This window comes from Aquarana catesbeiana, linkage group LG01 (genome assembly GCF_042186555.1).
Source record: "Aquarana catesbeiana isolate 2022-GZ linkage group LG01, ASM4218655v1, whole genome shotgun sequence".
Classification (NCBI taxonomy): domain Eukaryota; kingdom Metazoa; phylum Chordata; class Amphibia; order Anura; family Ranidae; genus Aquarana; species Aquarana catesbeiana.
Window position 1 is genome coordinate 616,884,054 of NC_133324.1, and position 24,299 is coordinate 616,908,352.

A 24,299-nucleotide genomic window follows, 5' to 3' on the forward strand; every position below is an offset into this window, starting at 1 on the left:
GATTATGAATTTTAAAGCGGTCTTTAGGATCAAGCCATAATAAATTTGATATTAATAGAGGGTCATTTTCTGAAGCCTCTATAAATACCCATAATGGGATTTCCTGTTTTGCATGGTATTTGGACAGACTGGCCCCAAATGTGCTGCTCTGTAGTAGTTAGTAAAATTAGGGTATCCCAGGCCTCCTTTATTTTTGGGAAGATGTAGTGTGTGTATAGGTATACGTGGTTTAGAAGTGCCCCATATAAACGAAGTTGCTCTTTTTTGTACTATTCTCAAAAAATAGGAAGGAATTGGAATAGGGAGGACTCTGAATAGATAAAGCAATTTGGGTAGAATAGTCATTTTGATTGCATTAATCTTCCCTATCCAGGATAAAGGAAGTTGCGACCATTGTTTTATTAGATTTGTGATCTGTCTTAATACAGGAGGATAATTGGTTGAGAATAAGTCAGAATGAGATGCTGTTAAATGAATTCCAAGATATGGGATTGATTTTTCTGCCCATGTGAATGGGAGTGCAGCCCTAGCCGGGATCAATTCCATGTTTGTGAGTGAAATATTAAGCACTAGGCATTTATTAGGATTAATCATAAGGCCGGATTAGGGCTGCAAATCCATCAAGAGCTGGTATTAAGTTAGGACCAGAGACCTGTGGAGATGATAGAAAAAGTAATATATCGTCTGCAAATATACATAATTTGTGTGTAATACCTCCTACTTCAATGCCAGTTATAGTTTGGTTTGTTCTGATGTATTGGGCCATGGGTTCGAGTATAAGGGCAAATAATAAGGGAGATAATGGGCAACCCTGTCGGGTACCTCTTTCGATATTAAAGGCTTCAGATTTGTATCCAGCATATTTTATATAGGCTTTGGGTTTATTATATAATGCTTTGATCCATGTTAAAAAGTGGGGTCCAAAACCCCATTTTTGTAATGAATATTGCATGTATTGCCAGGATACTGTGTCAAATGCCCTCTTAATATCGAGAGATAGAAAACATAAAGGGATTTTCCGTTTTTTAGCAATATGTGCCAATAACACTGCCCTGCGTATATTATCGCCTGCCTGTCTATTTGGCATGAAGCCTACTTGATCTCTATGTATTAATTTTCCTATAATGCTATTGAGGCGTTTTGCTATTATTTTTGCTAATAATTTAATATCGAGGTTTAACAGAGAGATAGGCCGATAATTCACACAGGAAGTATCATCAGAAAGGGGTTTTGGGATCATACAAACAATTGCCATTAGTGTTTCTTGCCGAAAAGAATGTCCATCTAGAAGTTTGTTAAAAGTTTCAGTGAGAGTATTTCTGAGAATGTTTTATAGTATAAAGCCGAGTAGCCGTCTGGGCCTGGTCTTTTGTTAAGTTTTAGGTCTTTTATGGCGTTAGCAACTTCATCTATAGTTATAGGCTCATCCAAACTGCTTTTTTGATTCTGAGATAACTCAGGTAAGGTTATTTTTGAGAAGAAGGATTCAGCTTCTGTAGGATTAAATTCATTGTTTGTCTTGTATAAAGTTGCGAGATGTGAGTGAAATTTATGGACTATTTTAACTGGATTACAAGTGTAAACATTTTTTGATAATTTCAAACGTATTGGTTTGAAAGATTTGTTAGTTGAATTTAATGCCCGAGCTAAATATGTACCTGGTTTGTTTGTATTCATGTAAAAATTGTGTTTGGAGCGTTTGAGGGATTTATCAACTGACTCAGTGAGAAATAGATCGTATTCTAATCTAGATTTTTCCAGATGAGATTTTGTACTCTGAGATGGATTATCTTGAAATGATATGTAGGCTGCATTAAAATTGAGTTCTAGTTTTTTTGCTAGATTTTTGCGTTCCCGTTTAAATAGTGCCATTTGTCTTTGTATTCTACCACGCAAGACAGGCTTATGAGCTTCCCACAGTGTTATTGGGGAGATGTCTGTTGTATTATTAATTGATATGTATTCCTTTAAAGCTTGTTCAATGGCCATCTGATGTAGTGGGTGTTTGAGCATTATGTCCGGTAAGTACCACGTTGGGTCATGCGCTTTTGGTATGGCTGAGGCTATAGTAGTGTATACTGCATTATGGTCAGACCACGGAATCGGAATTATATCTGATGCAATAATTTCTGGTATCATTCCTATTGTTAGAAAAATATGATCTATTCTGGTGAAGGTTTGATGCGGGTGTGAGAAATAAGTGAATTTCTTTTTCATTGGGTTACTTTCTCTCCACGAATCTACCAGATTATATTTGGAAAGAAGTTGAGAAAAAGGTAATCTAGAGGTTATTTTGGATGGTGTAAAAGGTGATTTATCTAGAAATGGGAGGAGGACCTGGTTCGAATCCCCACACATTATCACTGTTCCTATTTTGTGTGTATTAATCACTTGTAATATATGTGAGAGGAATGGTGTAGGTTGTTTGTTAGGAGCGTAGTAGGAAATCACCGTGATTGCTGTATCCATTATATAACCCATGAGTATCAGGTATCTACCTATTGGGTCTTTAATTTCTGATGAAAAGGTGAATGGTGTTGATCGGTGAAATGCAATTAGAGTTCCCCTTTGCTTGGTACAGGCAGAAGCCGTGTAAATTTGTTGATAAAAAGGAGAAATATATTTTGGAGTAGAATCTTTGGTGAAGTGTGTTTCTTGGAGGCATACTATGTGAGCCTTCTTGTTATGGAAAGTACGGAAGGCTTTGGTCCTTTTTTGAGGGACATTTATTCCCTGAACATTCAGGGAAAGTATATTCAGTGGTGCCATGGCAACAGATCAAATAGTTTTGACTTACTTTTTGTTATGCAGAGCTGACTGCGCAGATCAACCTGTGTGGACTGAAGAGATGAATAGATAGAAAAGAAACCAGTGAATTCTGGAGTAAAGAGTAAACAAAAAACATATGAGATTAGATGATACATTGTATAAATTATTTTTTGCAAGTAATCACAATTTACCCGTGAAAGAGAATAAATATCTCTCTCAGGGGAATAAGTGCCTTCGTCACACTCCCATATATATGGTTGGGAGAATGAGGAGGGCTAATGGGGGTACACGGATCTTCCGCTTACAGGAGAGAAGTGCTATGTCAAAAGACATCAAAATGATGTTTCATTAATTGGAGTGCAGAATATAGTTTTTGTTGAAATTATTTATTCCAGGGTGGTTGTATATGGTTAGTCTTGCCCTAGGCTAAATAATTCAGTTAGAAAGGTACTGTTAATAACTTTGGTATTGATGAAGATAGTTTGAATTATTTTGGGATTTTAACCCTTTTAGAGTAAACAATTACATATTTTATTCATATGTAACTGTTTAGATATGTTAACTCATAAAATTGAGGTTGTATTGCTTCAGATTAGAATAAACAAAAACATAATTCTAGGAACTAGTTAGGTAATAATATATTTGTTTTAAGAAAAGAAAGAAAAAGCTTCCATTACTTCTGGGTTATTGAACATATTGGTCCTAAAAAGTAATAAATCTATTGTTATTACCTGAAAATTATATAACTGAACAAGAATTTCCTTATTTCACTTATATATTCTAAGGCTATATGAATCAGAAGTAATAAGAAATATAACTGGAATGTAACATGATCCCACACAGTGTATGACTATCAGAATGCAGTTACATTCAGTTATAAATACAGGTTTTTATAGAGAACCATCTCTTAGTATAATAAATGAAGAGATATCAGGAATTAGGATGTCAGTCCATTGAATCTTCTTGGTCCATGGATGATGTGGCATAACGGCCTCTTTTGTGAGAATGATGATTCCCATTTTGTTCTGAAATTTTCTGGGTGCTGCCTGAAGGTGAAGATGATGCCATTCTTCTGCGTGTGGGAGAGTTGCTGTTTGTGGGTTCTGTCAGATTTAATTTTAAAAGGGTCTGTTGTAGTTCATCTGCTGATCTGCTTCTGTAAATTGTACCTTGGTAGTTAAATCTGACTGAAAAGGGGAAGCCCCATTGAAACATAATGTTGTGACGTTGCAGTTCCATTAGTTGGGGTTTCATGGATCGTCTTTTAGTAATAGTAAGTTGGGATAGGTCAGCAAAAATTTGATAATTGTGTCCTTGAAAATTAAGTTCCTTTTTTTCTCTTGCAGCAATTAGTAATTGTTCTTTCGTTCTGTAATAATGAAATTTTGTGATTATATCACGTGGGGGTCCATCTTTCTTTTTGGCTGTGAGGGCTCTGTGTACTCTGTCCAGTTCTAAACGTTCAATAGGGATATCTGGCTTTAGTTCTTGTAATAGAGCAGTAATAGTAGATTGCAGGTCTGTCACAGTTTCAGGTATTCCCCTTATGCGCAAGTTTGAACGTCTGGCTCTATTTTCGTAATCTTCGAGCTTAGTTTGAAGTATTAAATTCTCTTTTTTTAATTGTTCCAATTCTGTTATATTTACTTGGGTTGTAATTTCAATTTCATCCATTTTTATTTCTAAGGCTGCGGTGCGGTTTCCCAGCTCTCTTATTTCTTTGGTTAGGCTTTTTGTTATTTGGTCTGAGGTTTGTTTTAAAGCCTTATGAAGCATCTTTTCAAATTGTAATAATATTACTGGGGATGCTGAGGAGGCTTGTGGAGAAGTTTGTGAGAGGATTTGTTCTGTATCTGACTCAAATGGAGAGTCTTGCTGTGACATTTTCTGTCTGTGAGAGCGCCCTGATGCTGTATCTTGTGAGGTGACTGGAGCTGCTTTAGTTGCAGTGAGTGCCTGTGAGCTCTTTGTGAGGTGATTTTTATTTCTGCCACGGTTTCCCCCCCAGTACCATATTTCCTGCCCAAACTTTCACAGTTTGTTCTCTGGGGCAAAAAGGTTCAAATGGATACCTTTTGAGCCTGCAGGCTCCGCTTTGTCCTTCTCTTCTCTCCTCAGCGGTGCGGAGCTCTAACAATGCATGTCTGCTCCGCTAGGCTCCGCCCATCTCCTCCCATACTGAGCTTTTTCAAGCTGCAATGTGCAAGAGGCCTTATACTTCTTACCCCTCTACCCATTCTATTTCACTATTTTTGACAAAAAAAAAATCCAAATATAGTGAACATAAACAGGAACATCTCTATTTATCGAAATGTCTACAGTGCCCTATTCCCCAACATAAATCAGTTTATACTGGATCACTATTTATTGTACCTTAGAGGGGAGGCCGAGTGTACAACTTTTTTTTTTAATAAATTCTTTTTATTGAGTTTTCATAGAATAGGTAGGTGATTAAAAACAGAGCCTTGGGGCATACCCCAGTTTGAAACCACAACAGCATTAGAACTCTAGACACTAAATCAGTGTCCGCTCAGCACAGTGTACATGATAGCACAGCATATATGACCGTATCGAAACTCCAAGGTGCTCGTCAAGAGAGAACATAGCAAATAGAAAAATGCACTCCTAGCACCCACCCCAACAACAGATAAAATGAGACAAATAAACAATCACGAAACAGTACCAAAAGGGCTCAGCTACCAAAAAAAATATCTAAGAAACCCAGAGAATTACTATGCGTTAGTGAATGGGGAATCAAACCATAGCTCCTATACTTTGGGGGTTATTTACTAAAGACAAATCCACTCTGCACTGTAAGTGTACTTGGAAGTGCAGTCACTGTAGATCTGAGAGGAAGATCTGAAATGAGTAGAAGCTCTGCTGATTTTATCATCCAATCATGTACAAGCTAAAATGCTGTTTTTTTTATTTCCTTGCATGTCCCCCTCAGATCTACAGAGACTGACCTTCCAAGTGCACTTGTAGTGCAAAGTGGATTTGCCTTTAGTAAAGGCATAGAATAACAATAAACTTAGAGGGGGGCCTAAGCACCCGATGAAATGTCAGGAGACCCACTTATCCAAGTAGACAAAAGTATATTTGCAGAGGAACTACTAAAGTAGTCAAGTGGGCAATAAATTGTGTGACCACAGACCAAAAAACTTTTTTTGGGGGCAAGTCCAGAAGATAAGTCTGAAATTGACAGTCACTCGCACACCTCGAGCATTGGAGAGAAACCTCCGGATAAATTCTATGCGACCTTAGAGGTGTCAGGTAAATCCTGTGCAGCAGTTTAAATTGGATCAATCTCTACTAGCGACTAACTATGAAAAAGGGTAATCCCACCTATCTTCCAAGTCTTCTTCATCAATATCTGGAGCGTCCATCTGCCATTTGGATCGAAGACGCTCCATGCCAGTTTGAACTGAAGGCATATAAGCCTTATAAATTGTAGATAATGGTTTGGACAAAGAATCATTGCAGGGCAGGCTTTCCATATCAGAAAGTGCTAGATCCAGTTGTGAAGCACCAAATTGAGAATGATAGGCATGGCAGAGCTGCAGATATCGGAGGAAATGAGAATTAGGAAGTCCAAATCGGTGTTTTAAGCTATTAAAAGTTAACAATGTGCCTCCAACACAAATCTGGCCAAGGGTGTTTACATACATAGTTGGTGAGGTTGAAAAAAGACATCAGTCTATCCAGTTCAACCTACAATGTGTGTGTGTGTGTGTGTGTGTGTGTGTGTGTGTGTGTGTGTGTGTGTTTGTCAATAGTACAGTACATCGTATATCCCTGTATGTTGTGGTCATTGAGGTGCCCATCTAATCGTTTTTTGAAACTATCAACGCTCCCTGCTGATACCACTGTTTGTGGAAGAGAATTCCACATCCTTACCGCTCTGACAGTAAAGAATCCTCTAGGCAGTTTATGGTTAAACCGCTTCTCTTCCAACTTTAGTGAATGGCCGCATATCTTTTTTAAAATTCCCTTTCACTAAATTGTTTTTTCCCTATGCTAGGGTTGCTAGTACGGTAGTTGTACATTGATAGCATATCCACTCTCAAGCATCTCCTCTCCAGAGAGAATACGTTCAATGCTTGTAGTCTTTCCCCATAGCTGGGGTCCTCTATTCCCTTAATTGGCTTTGTTGCCCTTCTCTGGACTCTCTCCAGTTCCAGCACATCCCTCCTGATGACTGGTAACCAAAACTGGACAGCATATACAAGATGTGGCTGGACCAGAGTCTTGCGGAGTGGCCCCTAGGCACCCAGCCAGTTGACTGAAATTCAGACAGTACTGGGTTAAACTAGAGAGGGGAATGAGGGGACTAATGAGGAGCACTTGCAGAGCATTTGGACACTATCAATTGCCAAGCCTTAAACACCACCTACATAAAGAGGGTAAATTGGGCTCAGAGGCCCCGGTATAGAAGATTATGTAAGGTTTCTTAGGATCCCAAGCATGCAGCCTCAAGGACCACAGAGGAATTTGTATCATCTGAGATCACCCTATTGTGGACATGGGTAGGAAGGGTTGCCAAAAAAATAAGTCTGTAGGTCAGGACATGCCAGACCAGCTTGGGTCCAAGGCCTGTATAAAATTTTCTTTCCAAAACCCAATTTAAAGCAATGTCTTATGCCTTGATATCACTTGCACTTAGTTTTGTCATGGTTTGTCCAAGTTTTATAACATAATATATTACACAGTGATCCCTTTGGTTGGTACACTTTGCTTCCTTTGTGATTTGCCATCTTTGTTCTGTACAGCACCATATAGACTTAAATTAGAGAGAGACGGCTTGATGGGAAAAACCTATTGTTGTGCTGTCTTTTTTGAAAACTATAAGGTTCTTTGACACACCGGAGGTGCACACTGCATTAAATGGTTATTTGTAAAATTTGGTAGAAAAAAATATAAACCATCTGTTTTAGGTGAACCCTTTCAGAAGTTATTGATGCCTAGATGCCCTATTCCAACTCTAGCAGTGTGTATCAGTTAACTTTGACTTTGGATACTGTATCTAAACCATTTTTAAACACATTTTTAAGGTAAGGTTTTTATTTGGTACACTGTTTTAATTAAAAAAAAAAAAAAAGCTTTTTTACATTTTTGTTTGCTCTATTTTGTAATATATTATCATTTCTATTATTACAACTATATCTGACTGTTGAACTATTAAATATATGGCTCTGTAGATGAACACTGCTGCTTGGGGGCAGTGTACATCTACAGGCTGAATGCTTTTATTTTTGTCAATGGAGCCTTTAGCCTGCATGTGGTCACTATGTCAGAGCTTGTATTGCAGTAATACTGTATTGGTATTCAGAGATCAGACTTGAATCTGGGGAACATCAGTCATTTTTATTCGTCATGGTACAATAGTGCTAAGTTTTCACTCAGAATAATGTTCGTTGTATTAAATTTCACTGATAGGATCATTTTCATTTTTTTATTTGAAATGAGAAAACCGTAGACATTTTTTAATTATTTGTATGTTGTTTGCCTTACATAGGTGTCTTCAGAGAATTTGGAGGTGCAAGATGTGTCCACAACATAGTCAAGTACCCTCAATGTCGGGAGCATGCCCTCATGGTGATCCAGCAATTAATGTTATCCCCAAGTGGAGATGATGACATGGGGACCCTTTTAGGACTAATGCACTCGGCTCCATCAACAGAGCTTCAGCTCAAGACTGACATTCTGCGGGTGAGTTAGTATGCAAATGTAGTGGAAGTTCTTAGTAATTTTTATTTTTGAATAAGATAAAAAAATAATTTGCTATTTAACAGATAACAGATGGTGATATTCACAAAAAGTGTGCCTAGTTCTCTAGCTTTGATTCCTTGCTGGGTTGTATCATAACCTGCCATCGCTTTTTTTTTTTTTTCACATTTCAATAAATTTGCTAAATTGGTTCCCTCTGATCATTTTTGGTACACTGTCTATAAGTAACTATGATAAATATCTGCTGTTTTATTTTATTTGCCGCATGATCAAGTTATGTAGTTAAAATGACAGGCTATACCAATTGTACTTTAACACCTGTATTCATTGAAAGACATTAGCACTGTATATAGCACTGCAAGTTCCAGGGGACCTGTGCCCTCATGTAGTGTAGCTTAAAAATGACATATATAATTACTGTACAGAAGCCAGATCCTAAAGTATCTTTTCATAAAATAAACTTCGTACATAATCATTTTTTAATAGATATGATATCTGTTTAACTAAAAAAAAATTTCAGACCTTGTGGCTTTAGCACAGTAAACTGACATATTGGCAGTGTATATTTGTAGAACATTCATTTGGACCTGAACTCAAATGTATTGTTGATATCTTATAGCAGGGGCAGGAAACTTTACAGAGGGGAGATCTACCTAAACAACATGGGAGAGGGCAAAGATCGCCGGGCACAGTGTCGCCTTCTCACACCTAATTTAACACTCTTTATTGCTGTACTACCGTGTCACAATTGCGTGCATTGCACGGCAATCATGGGTTTAAATCGTATGGTGAGGTGGCAACATATTGCCGCCTCCCCACCTGTCAAACACACTCTGGTTGCTTTTCAGAGGAGGAGCAGTGCCTGCTGCACTTGTACATGAGCCCTTAGTTGCATTCAGCAGCGGCACTCTTAGGACTCATTCACACGTAAAGTCGGGGGGGGGGGGGGGGGGTGGTTATTGAGTCCCAGTTTTACCGCGTCCAATCCTTACCCCCATTTGGTGTACACATGCTGCAGCAGGAATTAAGCCCCCTGTTTGGTGGGTGCAATTCCTGCCAATCGCGACCAATTCAAGTAAATGGGGACACTCTACAAGCACCCCACAACTTCATGCTTCTGAGGGGTCCAAGGGGTTAAAAGAGGTGGTGTTTTCTGCTGGTATGTCCAGTGTATTGCTTCACATTGACCTGAAGATCTCTTATTTCTTGCTGCTGGCACCACTCTGGAGGCTAGCAAGGATAAAAGGTAGAGTTGGTATTACTCCGCATGGGACAGGAGCCAGCACTACAGAGGAGACATTGACATATGTGGTTCTTGCTTTTTACAACATCTCCAACATTACAAGTAGTCCCTCTGCATTGCACTCTGTTTGATGTTCTGGAATGGCGGGTCAGCAAGCCCAGAATGCGATCTACCAGTCACCAGTCCGCAATCTACTGGTAGATCGCGATTGCTAAACCCTGTCTTATAGGAGAAATGTTAATTGTGCTTAATATAAGTATGGGAAACATTTTCTTAGAATCCTACTTCCTTTACCATTAGTCCGATGCTGCATATGTCCCCCGCTGGCTCGAAGACTGAGAACCGAGCGATCAAAGACCGCTGATCGCTCAGTTCTCAGTGCTCCCTGAGCAGAGAGTTGGTGACTGTTGTACTGAGATTTGGTGATGTGACAACTATGCTGCTCATTGTTCTCTACTGTATCTGAGGACCTGCAGTGCAAAGATCTCCCTTCTCCTACTTCATTAATCTTAATCGTAGATCTATGCTTTCGGCACCAGTCTCTATCTTCTCTACTTCAACCCCGGGAGTCCTGATATTACCAATCACTAGGGAAGGGAGGCAGCTCTAACATTAGAAAGCAAAATGCTGCCTCTACCAAGATTGCTGTCTGCATATGTAGAAGGGGTGAAACATCTCATGGTAAGTCAGAAGTAGGGAAAATATCAGCTGCAGGAAGCCTTTAGGCGAAACTAATGACTAGTCCTTTGCCCTTTTGCTTGTGTTTTTTGGCACAGCTTTGACAGTCCAGGTCCTCCCTATTAACCTGAAAAATGTCAGCAAATATTATGGATTTATTAGGCAATTTCCCCCTTGAATATTTTGATGTAAACCTTTGTTCTCTGTTAGCTGCAATAACTTTCCTTTTAGAAGGCAGCAAAAGAATTTTTGTATATCTATGTAACGTTTGTTTACTTAGTATGTGAGTGGTCTATCTTACTGAATGTTGGTTACTTATGGTTTGTAGGCCCTTCTAATAGTTTTGAGAGAGAGTCACCGGACAAGGACCGTTTTCAGGAAAGTTGGAGGTTTTGTATACGTCACTTCCCTGTTGGTCGCAATGGAGAAATCTTTGAGCTGTCCACCAAGGAATGGATGGGAAAAAGTGAACCAGAACCAGGTCTTTGAACTTTTGCACACCGTTTTCTGCACATTGACAGCAGCCATGCGGTATGAGCCTGCAAACTCTCATTTCTTTAAAACTGAGATCCAGTATGAAAAACTGGCCGATGCTATTCGGTTGCTAGGCTGCTTTGCAGAATCCCGGAAAATCAAACCGTCAAATGTCTTCCCTTCCAATAATCAGCCATTTCAGAGACTGCTAGAAGAGGACCTGGTGCACTTGGACTCTGTGTGTCCTGTTCTAAGGCACTGCAGCAAACTCTTTGTATATTTCTATAAAGTCGCCACAGACTCCTTTGACAGGTATGTTAACTTTTTACATCTTTGTCTCTGTGTTTTGTGTATCAGTGTTATTACTGTTCTGAACTACAATACTGTAAAGAGATGCAGGATGGGGTCACGATTAATTATATTTTAAGGAAACTTGTATTGAGTGAAGCTGCGATTAGGAACCTTCTTCTGAAAATGCTAGTTGCCTGGCCATCACTAACTGCAGTACTTCGTAATCTGTAGCAAGTGTGCATGGAGTTAAAAATGTATGTAAAGCTTACTAATATTTGCTTTATTTTTAGGTTGACAAACATTGTTATATCTGTTTGATAAGTAAAAAAAAAAAAAAAATTGATCATACCAGAATCCTGTGCTGCCTTGTGTACTCTGTAGTCTTATTCCAAATATCAGCCCTACCCAGTTCCTCCGTTGTGAACTACAGAACACTATATGTTTATAGGATGAGAAGGGGAGTATTCTGTAGTTCTAACACACTTCATGTCCTAGGGTGACAGTACTGTTTCTTCATAGATACAGTACAGTGAATGAGCGTTGTCATTCTAGTACAGGAAGTATGCTACTGACAGGATCACCAGGAGAAGGGAGATATTTTTGGGTTTAGATATGCTTTACAGCTGAATTCTGGAAAACTAAAAAGTGTGTCTGCAAGGGTAATAGCTTATTTATGCCTAGGGACTGTGAAATGATGTTCCTGGCCTGTGTGCTTGTTCTGTGCCACTGTCAGAAAAGTGGGAAACGATTGGATAAGCATTGCATCAAAGCTGTTTTTCCTAAAAAAAAAAAAAAAAAAAAAAAAAAAAAAAGTCAGAAACGGCAGGTTCCCCCAATACCAGTTTCCTTAAAGCATCTCACTATGGAACCCCCCCCCAAAAAAAAAACTCTATATTGAGTGAAATGTGTCAAGGTCCAGTCTCCTACTGGGTCTTTACTGTTGTCCAAGGCTTGACCATTTAGCTGAAATACATGTCATCAGCATGTGGGTCCATGTATGTGTGTGTGTGTGTGTGTGTGTAATATGTGTGTGTATATATATATATATATATATATATATATATATATATATATATATATATATATATATATATATATAGAATGAAACCACTTGAAGTGTAACTATACTCTGCCTTTATTCAGCACTCCGCTGTCTTGGAGCTCCCCACCAACCACTGTCATCTTAGGCCGGGTCAGCTTCTGGGTTACATCACTCACACATGTGCAAGAGTTTATTCATCTCAGCAGCATTGCTGAAATTGGTACACAGAGCTGCATGTGCACAATTCACTGTACAGGACACACGGGCAGGTAAAATACTTTAATGCAGAAGAGACATATTACAGTGAGAGACAGAATAACAACAAAAATATCCAGGCAAAACACATTTAAAAAAGTTTATAAATTGATTTGCATTTCAATGAGTGAAATAAGTATTCAATCCTCTATCAATCAGCAAGATTTCTGGCTCCCAGGCGTCTTCTATACCGGTAACGAGCTGAGATTAGGAGCACTCCCTTTAAGAGAGTTCTCATAATCTCAGCTTGTTACCTGTATAAAAGACACCTGTCCACTGAAGCAATCAATCAATCAGATTCCAATCTTTCCACCATGGCCAAGACCAAAGAGCTGTCAGGGAAAGGTTGTAGACATACACAAAGCTGGAATGGGCTACAAGACCATTACCAAGCAGCTTGGTGAGAGGGTGATGACAGTTGGTGTGATTATTCGCAAATGGAAGAAACACAAAATAACTGTCAATCTCCCTCAGTCTGGAGCTCCATGCACGATCTCACCTTGTTTAGTTTCAATGATCATGAGAACGGTGAGGAATCGGCCCAGTACTACACAGTAGAATCTTGTCAATGATCTCAAGGCAGCTTGGACCATAGTCACCAAGAAAACAATCGGTAACACACTATGCCGTGAAGGACTGAAATCTGGCAGCGTCCGCAGGTTCCCCTTGCTCAAGAAAGCACATGTACAGGCCGGTCTGAAGTTTGCTAATGAACATCTGGTTCAGAGGAGAACTGGGTGAAAGCGTCAACTCTTTGGCATCAACTCAACTCGCCATGTTTGGAGGAGGTGAAATGCTGCCCATGACCCCAAGAACACCATCCCCACCGTCAAATACGGAGGTGGAAATATTATGCTTTTGGCTGTGTTTTTCTGCTAAGGGGACAGGACAAATTAACCGCATCAAAGGGACAATGGACAGGGCCATGTACCATCAAATCTTGGTTGAGAACCTCCTTCCCTCAGCCAGGGCATTGAAAATGGGTCGTAGATGGGTATTCCAGCATGACAATGACCCAAAACACACGGCCAAGGCAACAAAGGAGTGGCCCAAGAAGAAGCACATTAAGGTCCTGGAGTGGCCTAGCCAGTCTCCAGACCTTAATCCCATAGAAAATGTGTGGAGGGAGCTGAAGGTTCATTATTTCACTCATTAAAATCCAAACCAATTTTCTGGATTTTGTTCTGTCTCTCACTGTTAAAATAAACCTACCATTAACATTATAGACTGATCATTTCTATGTCGGTGAACAAATGTACAAAATCAGCAGGGGTATCAAATACATTTTTTCCCTCGCTGTAATATGTCTCTTCTGCATTTCAAATCCTGCCTGTTTGTTGTCAATTTCTTTTAACCTTTCACTGTGAAGTTACCAAATAGTGTATTTGTACCCTATGCCCTCTAGTGGTATTTCCATAGTAATGGATAGAGAAATATCTCGAAAGTTAATTTTGAAATGACTTCTCAACCAGTAACAAACATCAGTTGGCTGCAGGGTATAGCGCATAGCCTATCCATTGTAATGCACCTCCAACCTGCCTGCATCAACAGGGGTTTAATGAGTGGATGTGTTGGGCATACTGGAAGTATCTCATAATAAATAAATAAATATATATATATATATATATATATATATATATATATATTTCAATTCAATAATAGAATTAGCAGTTCTCAAATTCATTGCATTTTTTATAATACCAGTTCACTTATAGTTGCAGCTGGTGGGTTATGAGGGTTTTGAGTTAATCAAGGAATATATGCAGCACTGCTGAATTTAAACTATGCTTGACTATGCTTTGTTAGGGTAATTCATATTTTCCTTTCCTTTTCTTTGGGTTCTGCTGACTTTCAAATGTATTTTCCTTTTGAAAGAATAACGATCTAGCATCTTCATTTAAGCATATATAAATAGGTGCTGATCATTAGGAGGTTAGGCTAAGCTGACTTCTGCATTTGTGCATGTAATACAGAAATCTAATTGACTGCACTGACTGTGGACAAATACTACTCTTGGAAAAATCATTGCATAGCTTGTACAGTAAAACCTTGGTTTGAGAGTAACTTAGTTTGAGAGCGTTTTGCAAGAAAAGCATAACTTTTAAATAAATTTTGACTTGATATACAAGCGATGTCTTGATATACAAGTAGCGTCATGTCACAACTAAATATAAAAGAGAAGAGAGGCTCCTCAAAGTGTAGCAATATTGTTACATTTAATAAAGGTACAACATTTAGCAACATATTGCTACACTTAGAGGCTCCTCTCTTCTCTTTTATACTCTGTAGCTCCTACTGGATTTTGCTTCTAATCCCCATGTGGAGGCTGCCATTTGTGCATGGACATTTTATGGTTACACAACCTATCACATTACTATAATCTTTTTATATGGACTATAAACTGAAGAACCTATGAATAAATGGTTGCGGAACGAATCCTCTGAGTTTGCATTATTTCTTATGAGGAAATTTGCTTTGATATACGAGTGTTTTGGATTACAAGCATGTTTCCAGGATGAATTATGCTCGCAATCCAAGGTTTTACTGTATATAGGTTGATGAAGATGGGGGGAGATTTTAATTGTAATGGCAAATAGAAAACTTTCCTCCTGCAAAAGTAGTGCTGCTGAAAGTCAAGTAATGTAGAAGCATGCAAGTATTTATTGGAGGAGTGTTGGTGAGCAACATAACAATTTACATAGACCTGGGTTGTTTTTAACCGTTGATTTATTTTCTGTATACATTGTTTTATAAGAATTATAATAGGTGACCTTTTAATATGTAAAATATGAATCTCATGAAAGAGTGAATGTGAACTAGCCTAGGCTATTGTTCTAAATACTAGTAGTCTAGAATCCTAAATAATCGTGATAGAATTTTTCACTGGGCTAAAATTTCTGTCAATTCTTGGGTAGGTATTTTTATGTGGAATGATGGCAGAATAAAAAAAATGTCATATGCTGCAGTCTGTCATTTGCTCTTTTTTTGTTTTTCCGAGTTCTCTCAATCCCTCCCCTGGGTATTGATTTATTATTATTTATTCTTGCCAATAGGTAATGAGGCCTGGTTCACACCTAATGCATTTTTTTGTGCATTTTCAGTTTTGCAGAAACACACTACAGTCCATTTTTCCTATGGGCCATGTTCACATCTATACATTTTATGGAAACGGCCAGGGACTTTATTTCTGGTTTTTGGTTCCAAAGACTTCAATGGATCAAAAATGTGTATTGAAAAATGCAAAATGCACCTGGTAAATGCAAACTGCAACCTGCATAAGTGTGAACCTGGCCTGAAACCATGTTATGGAGGGTGGGTAAATCAGAAAAACAAATCTACAGGATTTACCTTGGATTGCGAGCATAATTCTTTCCAGAAACATGCTGGTAATCCAAAGCACTTGTATATCAAAGTGAATTTCCCCATAAGAAATAATGGAAACTCAGATGATTCGTTCCACAATGATTTATTCATAGGTCTTTCAGTTTATAGTCCATATAAAAAGATTATAGCAATGTCATAGGTTGTGTAACCATAAAATGTCCATCCACAAATGGAAGCCTCCACAAGGGGATTAGAAGCAAAATCAGCAGGAGCTACAGAGTATAAAAAAGAAGAGAGGCGCCTCTAAGTGTAGCAATATGGTTACATTTAATGAAGGTGCAACATTTAGCAACTCAAATGGTTGATGATTAAAAGAGGCACATCTAAGTATGCAGGCATCCGGGGTAAAGCTGTCCACATAGACCGTCCTCCGCACTGCCGGCTCTTACCGCTGTCAGTCTGCAATCGTGACCAGGAAGACTACCCAGAAAGCGAGGCTTGAAGTGCTCGTGGAGCGCAGCGTAGAAGGGATGACGTCAATGGCAGTGCGGAGGACGGTCTATATGGACAGCTTTACCCCAGGTGCCTGCATACTTAGATGTGCCTGTTTTTAATCATTGACCATGTGAGTTGCTAAATGTTGTACCTTCATTAAATGTAACCATATTGCTACACTTAGAGGCGCCTCTCTTTTCTTTTATACTCAGTTGTGACATGACGCTACTTGTATATCAAGACATCGCTTGTATATCAAGTCAAAATGTATTTCAAAATGTTGCTCGTCTTGCAAAACGCTCTCAAACCAAGGTTTTACTATACTATGTTGATGCTTTTGACTGATTGCATCATACATGTCCTCTTTGGTTTTGCCCATAGTTCTAATTTAAAGATGATTTTTAACTGTTGTACAATGTTTGATACGGTATCTGGCTCTCATTTGTAGCCCGAGGAGTAGATGTTGAGGGCTGTGTTTCAGTTGGCAGTTCAGTGAGGTTAAAGTGTTTGTAAAGGTTTTTAATCCCCATCGCTGGAACGATCGGGTTCAGGTAAGTAAAAGTGGGGCTCTGAGTGGGTGCTGCACTACAGAAGGCTTTTCACCTTAATGCATAGACTGCATTAAGGTGAAAAACCTTGAGGGTTTACGACCCCTTTAAGACATTCTTTGTCAAGCCCTAACATAGGTCTTCTATTACATCTCATCATGATTCGAACAACAGCCACTGCTCAAGTCCTAAAGAAGTGGAAGGTTTTTCCCCTGAAACGTGTTGGCTGTATTTAATGCTCTTAATCAATAAGCTTTTCAAAAAGACTTTTCAGTGATTTGAGCTTTTGTAGTAGGTGCTCCTCAGTATCGAATCCAGAGTCTATTGTCTGAACGCTTTTTGTGTCACAATGTGAACGATAGCAGCCTAGGCCCAGGACAAAGTCCACATACACTATACTTTCTTACTGGGTCAATACCTTTTAAAGAGGATACACTTTATCATATACCATATCTATCGGTGTATAACAGGCACAGGCGTATAACACACACCCCAATTTTAGGAGGGAAGTTTAAAGAAAAAAACTTACATTTTAAATAAAGAACTTTGAAGCAAAATTAGGGTCACAGCGCATCAATGCACCCTGCTCAGTGCCCATCTGCAGCCATTAAATTGCCCAACAATGCAGCCTGTTCAGTGCCCATCTGCAGCCTATAAATTGACCAACACGCCGATAAATACGGTATTTGTCAGAACCAAGTGTCGCATGGATCTGTCCAGTGCTACTACACTCATACATTTGTGGCCCTAGGTCTTGACACTGTTTCTTGTGTTGTCCATTTGATTCATACCTCCTTTCCTCTTCTCATTGTTAAAAGGAAGGATAAGCCAGGTTGTTCAGGAATTGATAACAATTGAGGCTTGGTGTAATTCACTGTCCTCTACTCCAAACTGAAAGACTTATAAATGGTTCAAATTTCAGCTGCTTCAGCAGGGACCGACCTAGATTCGATCCATCTATGGGCAGGTTGAATTTATCCATTGATTGACTTGGGTACAACCAGTATGTCAAGTTTTTAGCATGTGATTATTGGCAGCGGCTATAGCCGCTAGCAGTAATGGACGGCTCTGAGCACCCCCCCCATTGTGGTTGCAGGAAAGAAATTTGCATATTCTATGGTCTGCTTTAGTTTTAGCTAGGTAGGTTTTAAGCAAATTCTACAAATCTGTTTGTAGAATTTTTTAATCTTCTATTAAATGGTGCTTCTTGAAACATTGTGAGCTGGAGCTTGTCTACTTAATTTATCCTCTGAAGTAGAAAAAGGCTGGTCATGGTTCTGGTTAGGCGATGTCTGCCAAGTAACACTGCTGGGTATGTTCTCTTTCAATTGTCACATCTTATTGAGGTGCTGGAAATACTCTTCCTTGCAGAGAAGCCAAAAGACGAAAAGGTTCTAGATGTTATGTAATCAGTTGCACATCTTGTTAGTGTCAATGGATCCGTAGATGAAGGACAACTATAAAAATGCTGTCGTTTTAGCCAGCTTTCTTATAACAATGGTTAAAGGAAATGCCATATACCATAATGTTAACTTATGGGTTTTGAGTTTACATGATGAGTTATAGACTTTCAGGGATATGTTACATTGGACAGCAAAGTAGATTAAACATTTACTGTACCTGTTGGGAAATTGTCAAATGTACTTTCTGCTATAGGAAAACTAGCGATGTCTACAAATGCACACCTAACACCATTGGAAGACAAGGCTACAGTAACTGTATTCTTAAAAAATGTACCCTCTCCCCTCCTCCTTCCTATCCCCCCTGTGTAAAAAGGTCTGTGTACGTTCCTATTTTTTTAGTCAAATAACTGTTTATTAAGCATTTGGCACTTTAACCACTTCCCGACCGCCGCACGACTATGTACGTCCTAAGTTTGAACGGGGATATTGTTGTTATGAAAGAAAGGTGTAAAAATTGCGCCAACTCCCAAACTAAACGAAAGGGAGCAGCCAACACAACAATCTGACCGTTGTAGATGTAAAAATAATAATCAAGTGTGGCGCTAATGAAAAACAAAATAAGTGAAAAATAGTGGTCTCTGTAGGAGAAGCAACTACAAGTGTGTAACCCTAAAGTGTTACAATATCCCAAGGGATATATACAAGTAAATATTGGTAAATACTTTAAGTGTGTAAAAGGGTGAAATGTTACAAAGCAAACCCTGGGTTAATCAGAAAACAACAATGCAAAAATGCCGTAATCAAACAGTATTCAAAGAAAAACATTAGGCAGTGTCCCAATATATTAGGTGTATAACTCTATAAAGGACATATTGTCCATATGTAAAAATGCTCAAAGGAAAAGTGTCCAAAATCCTAAAAGGGTGAACAAATAAAAATATAATGTATAAAAAATAAAAGTCTATTTGATGAAGAGGTGCAATACTTCAGGCGGACCTCACAGCCATTTAGATGTAAGCCGGCTTCATATATGGAAGTTGAAAGGTAGCCTTAAAGATGAATCCTTCACTTATGTAGGTATTTTCAACACCAATAGAAAAAGACAAAAAGATGCCCTTACCAGAGAAGGTGGACTCACAGGCCCTTAGCAGTGAGTCAAACAGGCTTGTACCGTCAAGCGGTGTAGGATGGTATTCCGTGAGAAGACTTGGTGTAGAATCCAATCAAGGGTCCTCAAATAATGTGCTGGTATGGAAACAGGAACATCCACGGGTCAGCTTCGATCGCCGGTTGATCGTTTCCTCAGTGGTCCATCCCGTATATAAATGAATAAATGAAAGAAAAAGGCTTCCACATGGTGTAAATCCTTATTTTTCAAAAAGGCATAGTGACACTTTATTCAGATATATACTCCGAAAAATTTACAGACAGGGGCGGTAAAAACTCGGTGCAGAGTACAAATGCGAGTAAAAAATGGTTAAAAAAAGATCTAAAAACAGCGCAGTGAGTAGTGGTGGGGTATAAACATAGAAACCCGACGCGTTTCGCCCTCCAAGGCTTCTGCTGGGGTATGGATAAGCCCCCCACACAACTGCGCTTTATATACTTTCTTTTGAATGAAGTGTAACAGATGATTAGCGCTGTTACACGAGATGACTTCCGGGTTCGGCGGCGTCATAGATGACCAACGGTCACATGATATTTTTGTGGCCAATCACATCTCTGAGAGGTTGTTCAGAGAGCCAAGCCTCACTTTCACTATCCACTCAGCAGGGCATCACTCCTATTGGGCTCTAACGTCACGTGTCGGTCACGTGACGTATATCTCCAGGAGTGACGAAAGGCCGCTCACGGCCTGCGTATCACAGGAGATAGGAAGTGATAGCTTGGCATACTAGGAGCTGGAACGCAAACGCAGTTGCGGTCCCTAGTTGTATTTAGGGTCCAATTTCATATGAAACGGGCTGGATCCCGGGAATCTTCCCCCAAAACACTTCAAAAACTCTGTACTTTGCACAATAGATATGGCCATTAAAGGTTTACATGTGCACAGGAACAGACAGGAATATAGTACAATGTGACATTTTCTTTTGAAAATTATAAAAATAAAAATATTAAAAGTACATAACTAATTCGAAGAATCTGTGCAACCTGTACATAAGACAGCCTACACAAATTATATAGCAGAGATAGCAGAGATCTGAAACAATTCAATTTATATGTGAAAGCACAGAACATGTTAAAATATATTTAAGTCTTTTACATATCGAGGAATCATCTAAAAGAAAAAATCTTAGTCAGCCTAAAAGAATGTGTCAATACAAAAAATGTGGGTGACAGTAAGATCTATGGAGTAAGGTAAGTACAGCTGAGATGCTAAGGAGTTAGTACTATCTAGAGGGAGATAGTGTTTCACATCAAGCATCAAGATTTTATAGTTCCTCTACCCCAATAGCATGTAAGGTAAGACGAACTTAGAATAAAAAATCTATAAAATATAAATGTGACCAAAAGGCTGGAAGAATGTTAAACAAGATTCTGAGAATTCCTGAATAGGATTCTGGAAACTCCTATATAAGAAAGATAATAAGGATAATAAAGATCCTTAAAAACATGTTCTACGGGGTGGAAAAGAGTGTATGTCAGGAACCTCTAGGGAGTACTCATAAATCTCATATAGATACGCTGAAGAGAGATACAACAATGAGAAGAATGTATATATCTAGGTAATGTAGAGGGGTACCATATGGGCCACAAATGATCAGGGACAACCATCGGGGGGATACCCGCGCCTAGGACTGATTAATAAAGGCGTTGATATCCCACTCGACGTTGAGTCCATATGGCACATAACACCTCATTAGGTGTATCCAAAAGGTTTCGAGTTTGGAGACACCCCTCGTATTTGGTTCCCCTCTCCAGTGAGGAACGAATTTGTCAATAATTTGAAACTTCGTTCCAGAAGGGTTCTGATTGTGATAGTGTAAATAGTGTTTGGGAACACTATGATTGGTGCGTCCTTTCAATATAGCTGTAATATGTTCGTTCACTCGTATAGAAAAATTACGTATAGTACGCCCTATATACTGCTTACCGCAGGGACAAGTGATAAGGTATACGATGAACTTAGTAGTGCAGGTAGCGAAATGTTTCATCTTATATTCCCTCCCAGTTGAGGATGACACAAAATTATCGATTTTGCGGGATTTGCAAGCGTTAACTTTGCATACCCCGCATTTCCTACAAGGGTAAAAACCCTTGAGGTCAAGAAAAAATGATGGTACCTTTGGGGGGTCCACTACACCCGGTGCAATCTTACTCCCTATCGATGGTGCACCCTTATAGATCACACCAGCCTGTTTGGGTAATAGTGGGCCTAGTATTCGGTCGTTTTTCAATACTTTCCAATGTCTTGAAATGATGTTTTTTATTTGCTTATGTTGGATGGAATAATTGGTGAGAAAGGCCCATCTATGTCTATCGTCCAAGGGTCTTTTGGGTTGTTCCACCAACAGTGAGGAGCGATCGATGTGAGCTACTTTGTGGATCTCTTGATCGATTAAACCTCCATCGTAACCTTTTTCCTTGAACCTAGACTTAATGGTCTCTGCTTGTTTGTAGTAGTCTGGCAAAAGAGAACAATTGCGTCTGATTCGCATCAGTTGGCTCCGAGGTACTGATTTCAGCCATGCTGTATGGTGACAGCTGTCAATCGGAATATATCCGTTACGGTCAGTAACTTTGAAGAAGGTTTTCGTCTCCAGTTGACCGTTGACAGCTGAAATTTCTAGATCTAAGAAATGAATTGTAGAGGAGCTAGCTTCATAGGATAAGTGAATGCCCACCTCATTGTCGTTAAGGGTCGACATGAACTGGTTCAGTGTTTCCATGGAGCCTCTCCATAGGAGGAGGATGTCGTCGATGTACCTGGCCCACAGAGCTAGTTGTGGGGGTTTCAGGGCACCGACGACATCCTCCTCCCATTTGGCCATAAAAATGTTGGCCAGACTGGGGGCAAACTTTGCCCCCATAGCTACCCCCTTTGTCTGTAGATAGTAGCAATCATTGTACCAGAAATAATTTGACTTGGTGGCAAAACATAGTAAGTCCATAATGAACCTCTTTTGGATCGTGGGGATATTTCTATCCCTTGATAAGAAGAGTTCCACTGCTCCTAGGCCCAGTTCATGGGGGATAATGGTGTAGAGGGAAGTAACATCTGCAGTTACTAAGATGAGATCGTTACTATACGTGATCTGCTGTAATTTATTGATGGTGTCACGAGTATCCTTCAAAAAGGATGGTATCGTTTTCACGATGGGCTGCAGATAGTGATCAATGTATTTCCCTATGCGTGATGTTATAGAATTAATCCCGCTAATGATAGGGCGACCTGGAGGTTGGGTGATGTTTTTATGTATCTTGGGTAAATAATACATTATGGGGATGCGAGGAGCCACCGGAATCAAAAAGTTTTTTTCTTTTTTGTTTAGTATACCAAGTTGGAAGCCGGTATCAACCAGATCCACTAGTGTTCTTTTGAAGCCTATGGTAGGATTGGAACCAAGAGGCAGATACGTCTCTGTGTCGCTCAGAATCTTGGTCATTTCCGCTTGGTAGTCTTTTCTATCGAGAACGACAATTCCTCCGCCCTTGTCCGCCGGGCGGATGACAAGGTCGTTACGTTCGCAGAGAGACTTTAAGCCAATTTTTATATTGGGGTCCGTATGGTATTTTTTATTTGGAAGGACATCCAAGTCTTCCAGTACTAAGTCGCGGAATACTTTGATGGCAGGAGCTATAGGTGCTGGGGGGTTAAATAAAGATGGGTTGGCTAGTCCAGAATGGACCGAATGAGAATTTGTAAAAAGGTTTAAAGGCCTACTTGAATTGGACGCAATATATCTCTGTATATTCAGTTTGCGCACAAATTTGTGCACATCTATGAAAGTAGAGAATTTACTAAGAGTTTTTGGGGGGGCAAATTTCAGTCCTTTATTCAGGACACAGAGTTCCGCTGGGGTGAAATCAACTTTGCTTAAATTGAAAATACCATTGTCCTTTACACCCGTTTTCTTTTTATTGGAACGCCTCCCCCCTCGGGTACCACGTTTTGTTCTAAATTTCGTGTGGGGTATTCTTGTTCTCTGTAAAAACCCCCCGGGTACGAAGGCTTCGGTTTATCCTGGTTGTAGTTGAAAGGTGATCGATCAAAATGATCTCTGTCCCAATAATCATAACGGTATTGGGAATTTCGGAAATTATTAGATCTTTCATCTCTAAGTGGTGAGAATCTGTTTCTCGTATTAATAGGGGTTCTCGGTGGAAATGATTGATAGTACTGATAATCGTTCTGGCTTGTATTTCGTCTTTGGGGGGAGTAAACTTGTCTATAATCTTCATAATGTACGGATCGATCCCTAGTACCCCTACCCTTTCCCCTGTTATTTCTTCCTCTATTCCCAGAATTAGAGGGGGGGCCATTATAATGGGTTGTGGACGCCTGAGGGGGACGGGTAGGCCGTCTATTAGTATCTGTTGGAATGGGTGGAGGCACTAAAGGGATCTGTGGTACATCTGAGCTCCCTGTCTCCATAGGGTGGCTCGTGTTATTAGGTGAATCTTTAGTTTGGCCATTAGATTGCCAGCTAAAAACACAATTCCATTTTTATAATCAGTGAAGTCTCTGCTATATTTCTTCTGTTTTTTAATTTTTTACACATTTTCACAGCCCTTAACACAGACTCAGAGATAGGGGGCCTTTTCCTCAGACTAAAAAACCTGATGGTCTCCGAATTACACTTGGAGTGGGACATTGCCTTCTTGGAGCAGTATACCAAGGAACGCATGGTCCCAAGAGGCCTAAGGTGGACTATCCATCCCCAACAAGGGGACCTAGACATTGAGTCATGGTATCATTATTTTAATGAAGCAGGGATATCCTTACTGGGGTTCCTTATAGATAGAAAACGCACAAGAAGAATTATCATAGACAAAGAGATTAAGGAAATCAGGGACAAACTTCTTCCACACAAATCTACTATAGAGTA

General features: G+C 39.5%; 1 protein-coding gene across 4 annotated transcripts in view; it reads left to right on the forward strand.

The window, feature by feature from the left end:
- WDFY3 (WD repeat and FYVE domain containing 3) overlaps positions 1–24,299 on the forward strand; it is a 370,646-nt gene that overhangs the window by 161,970 nt on the left and 184,377 nt on the right. For all 4 annotated transcript variants that reach the window (XM_073600175.1, XM_073600184.1, XM_073600201.1 and 1 more), the window contains exons 12-13: positions 8,285–8,478; positions 10,746–11,203. In XM_073600175.1, the coding sequence (XP_073456276.1) occupies positions 8,285–8,478; positions 10,746–11,203 (652 nt within the window). The remainder of the gene's footprint in view (positions 1–8,284; positions 8,479–10,745; positions 11,204–24,299) is intronic.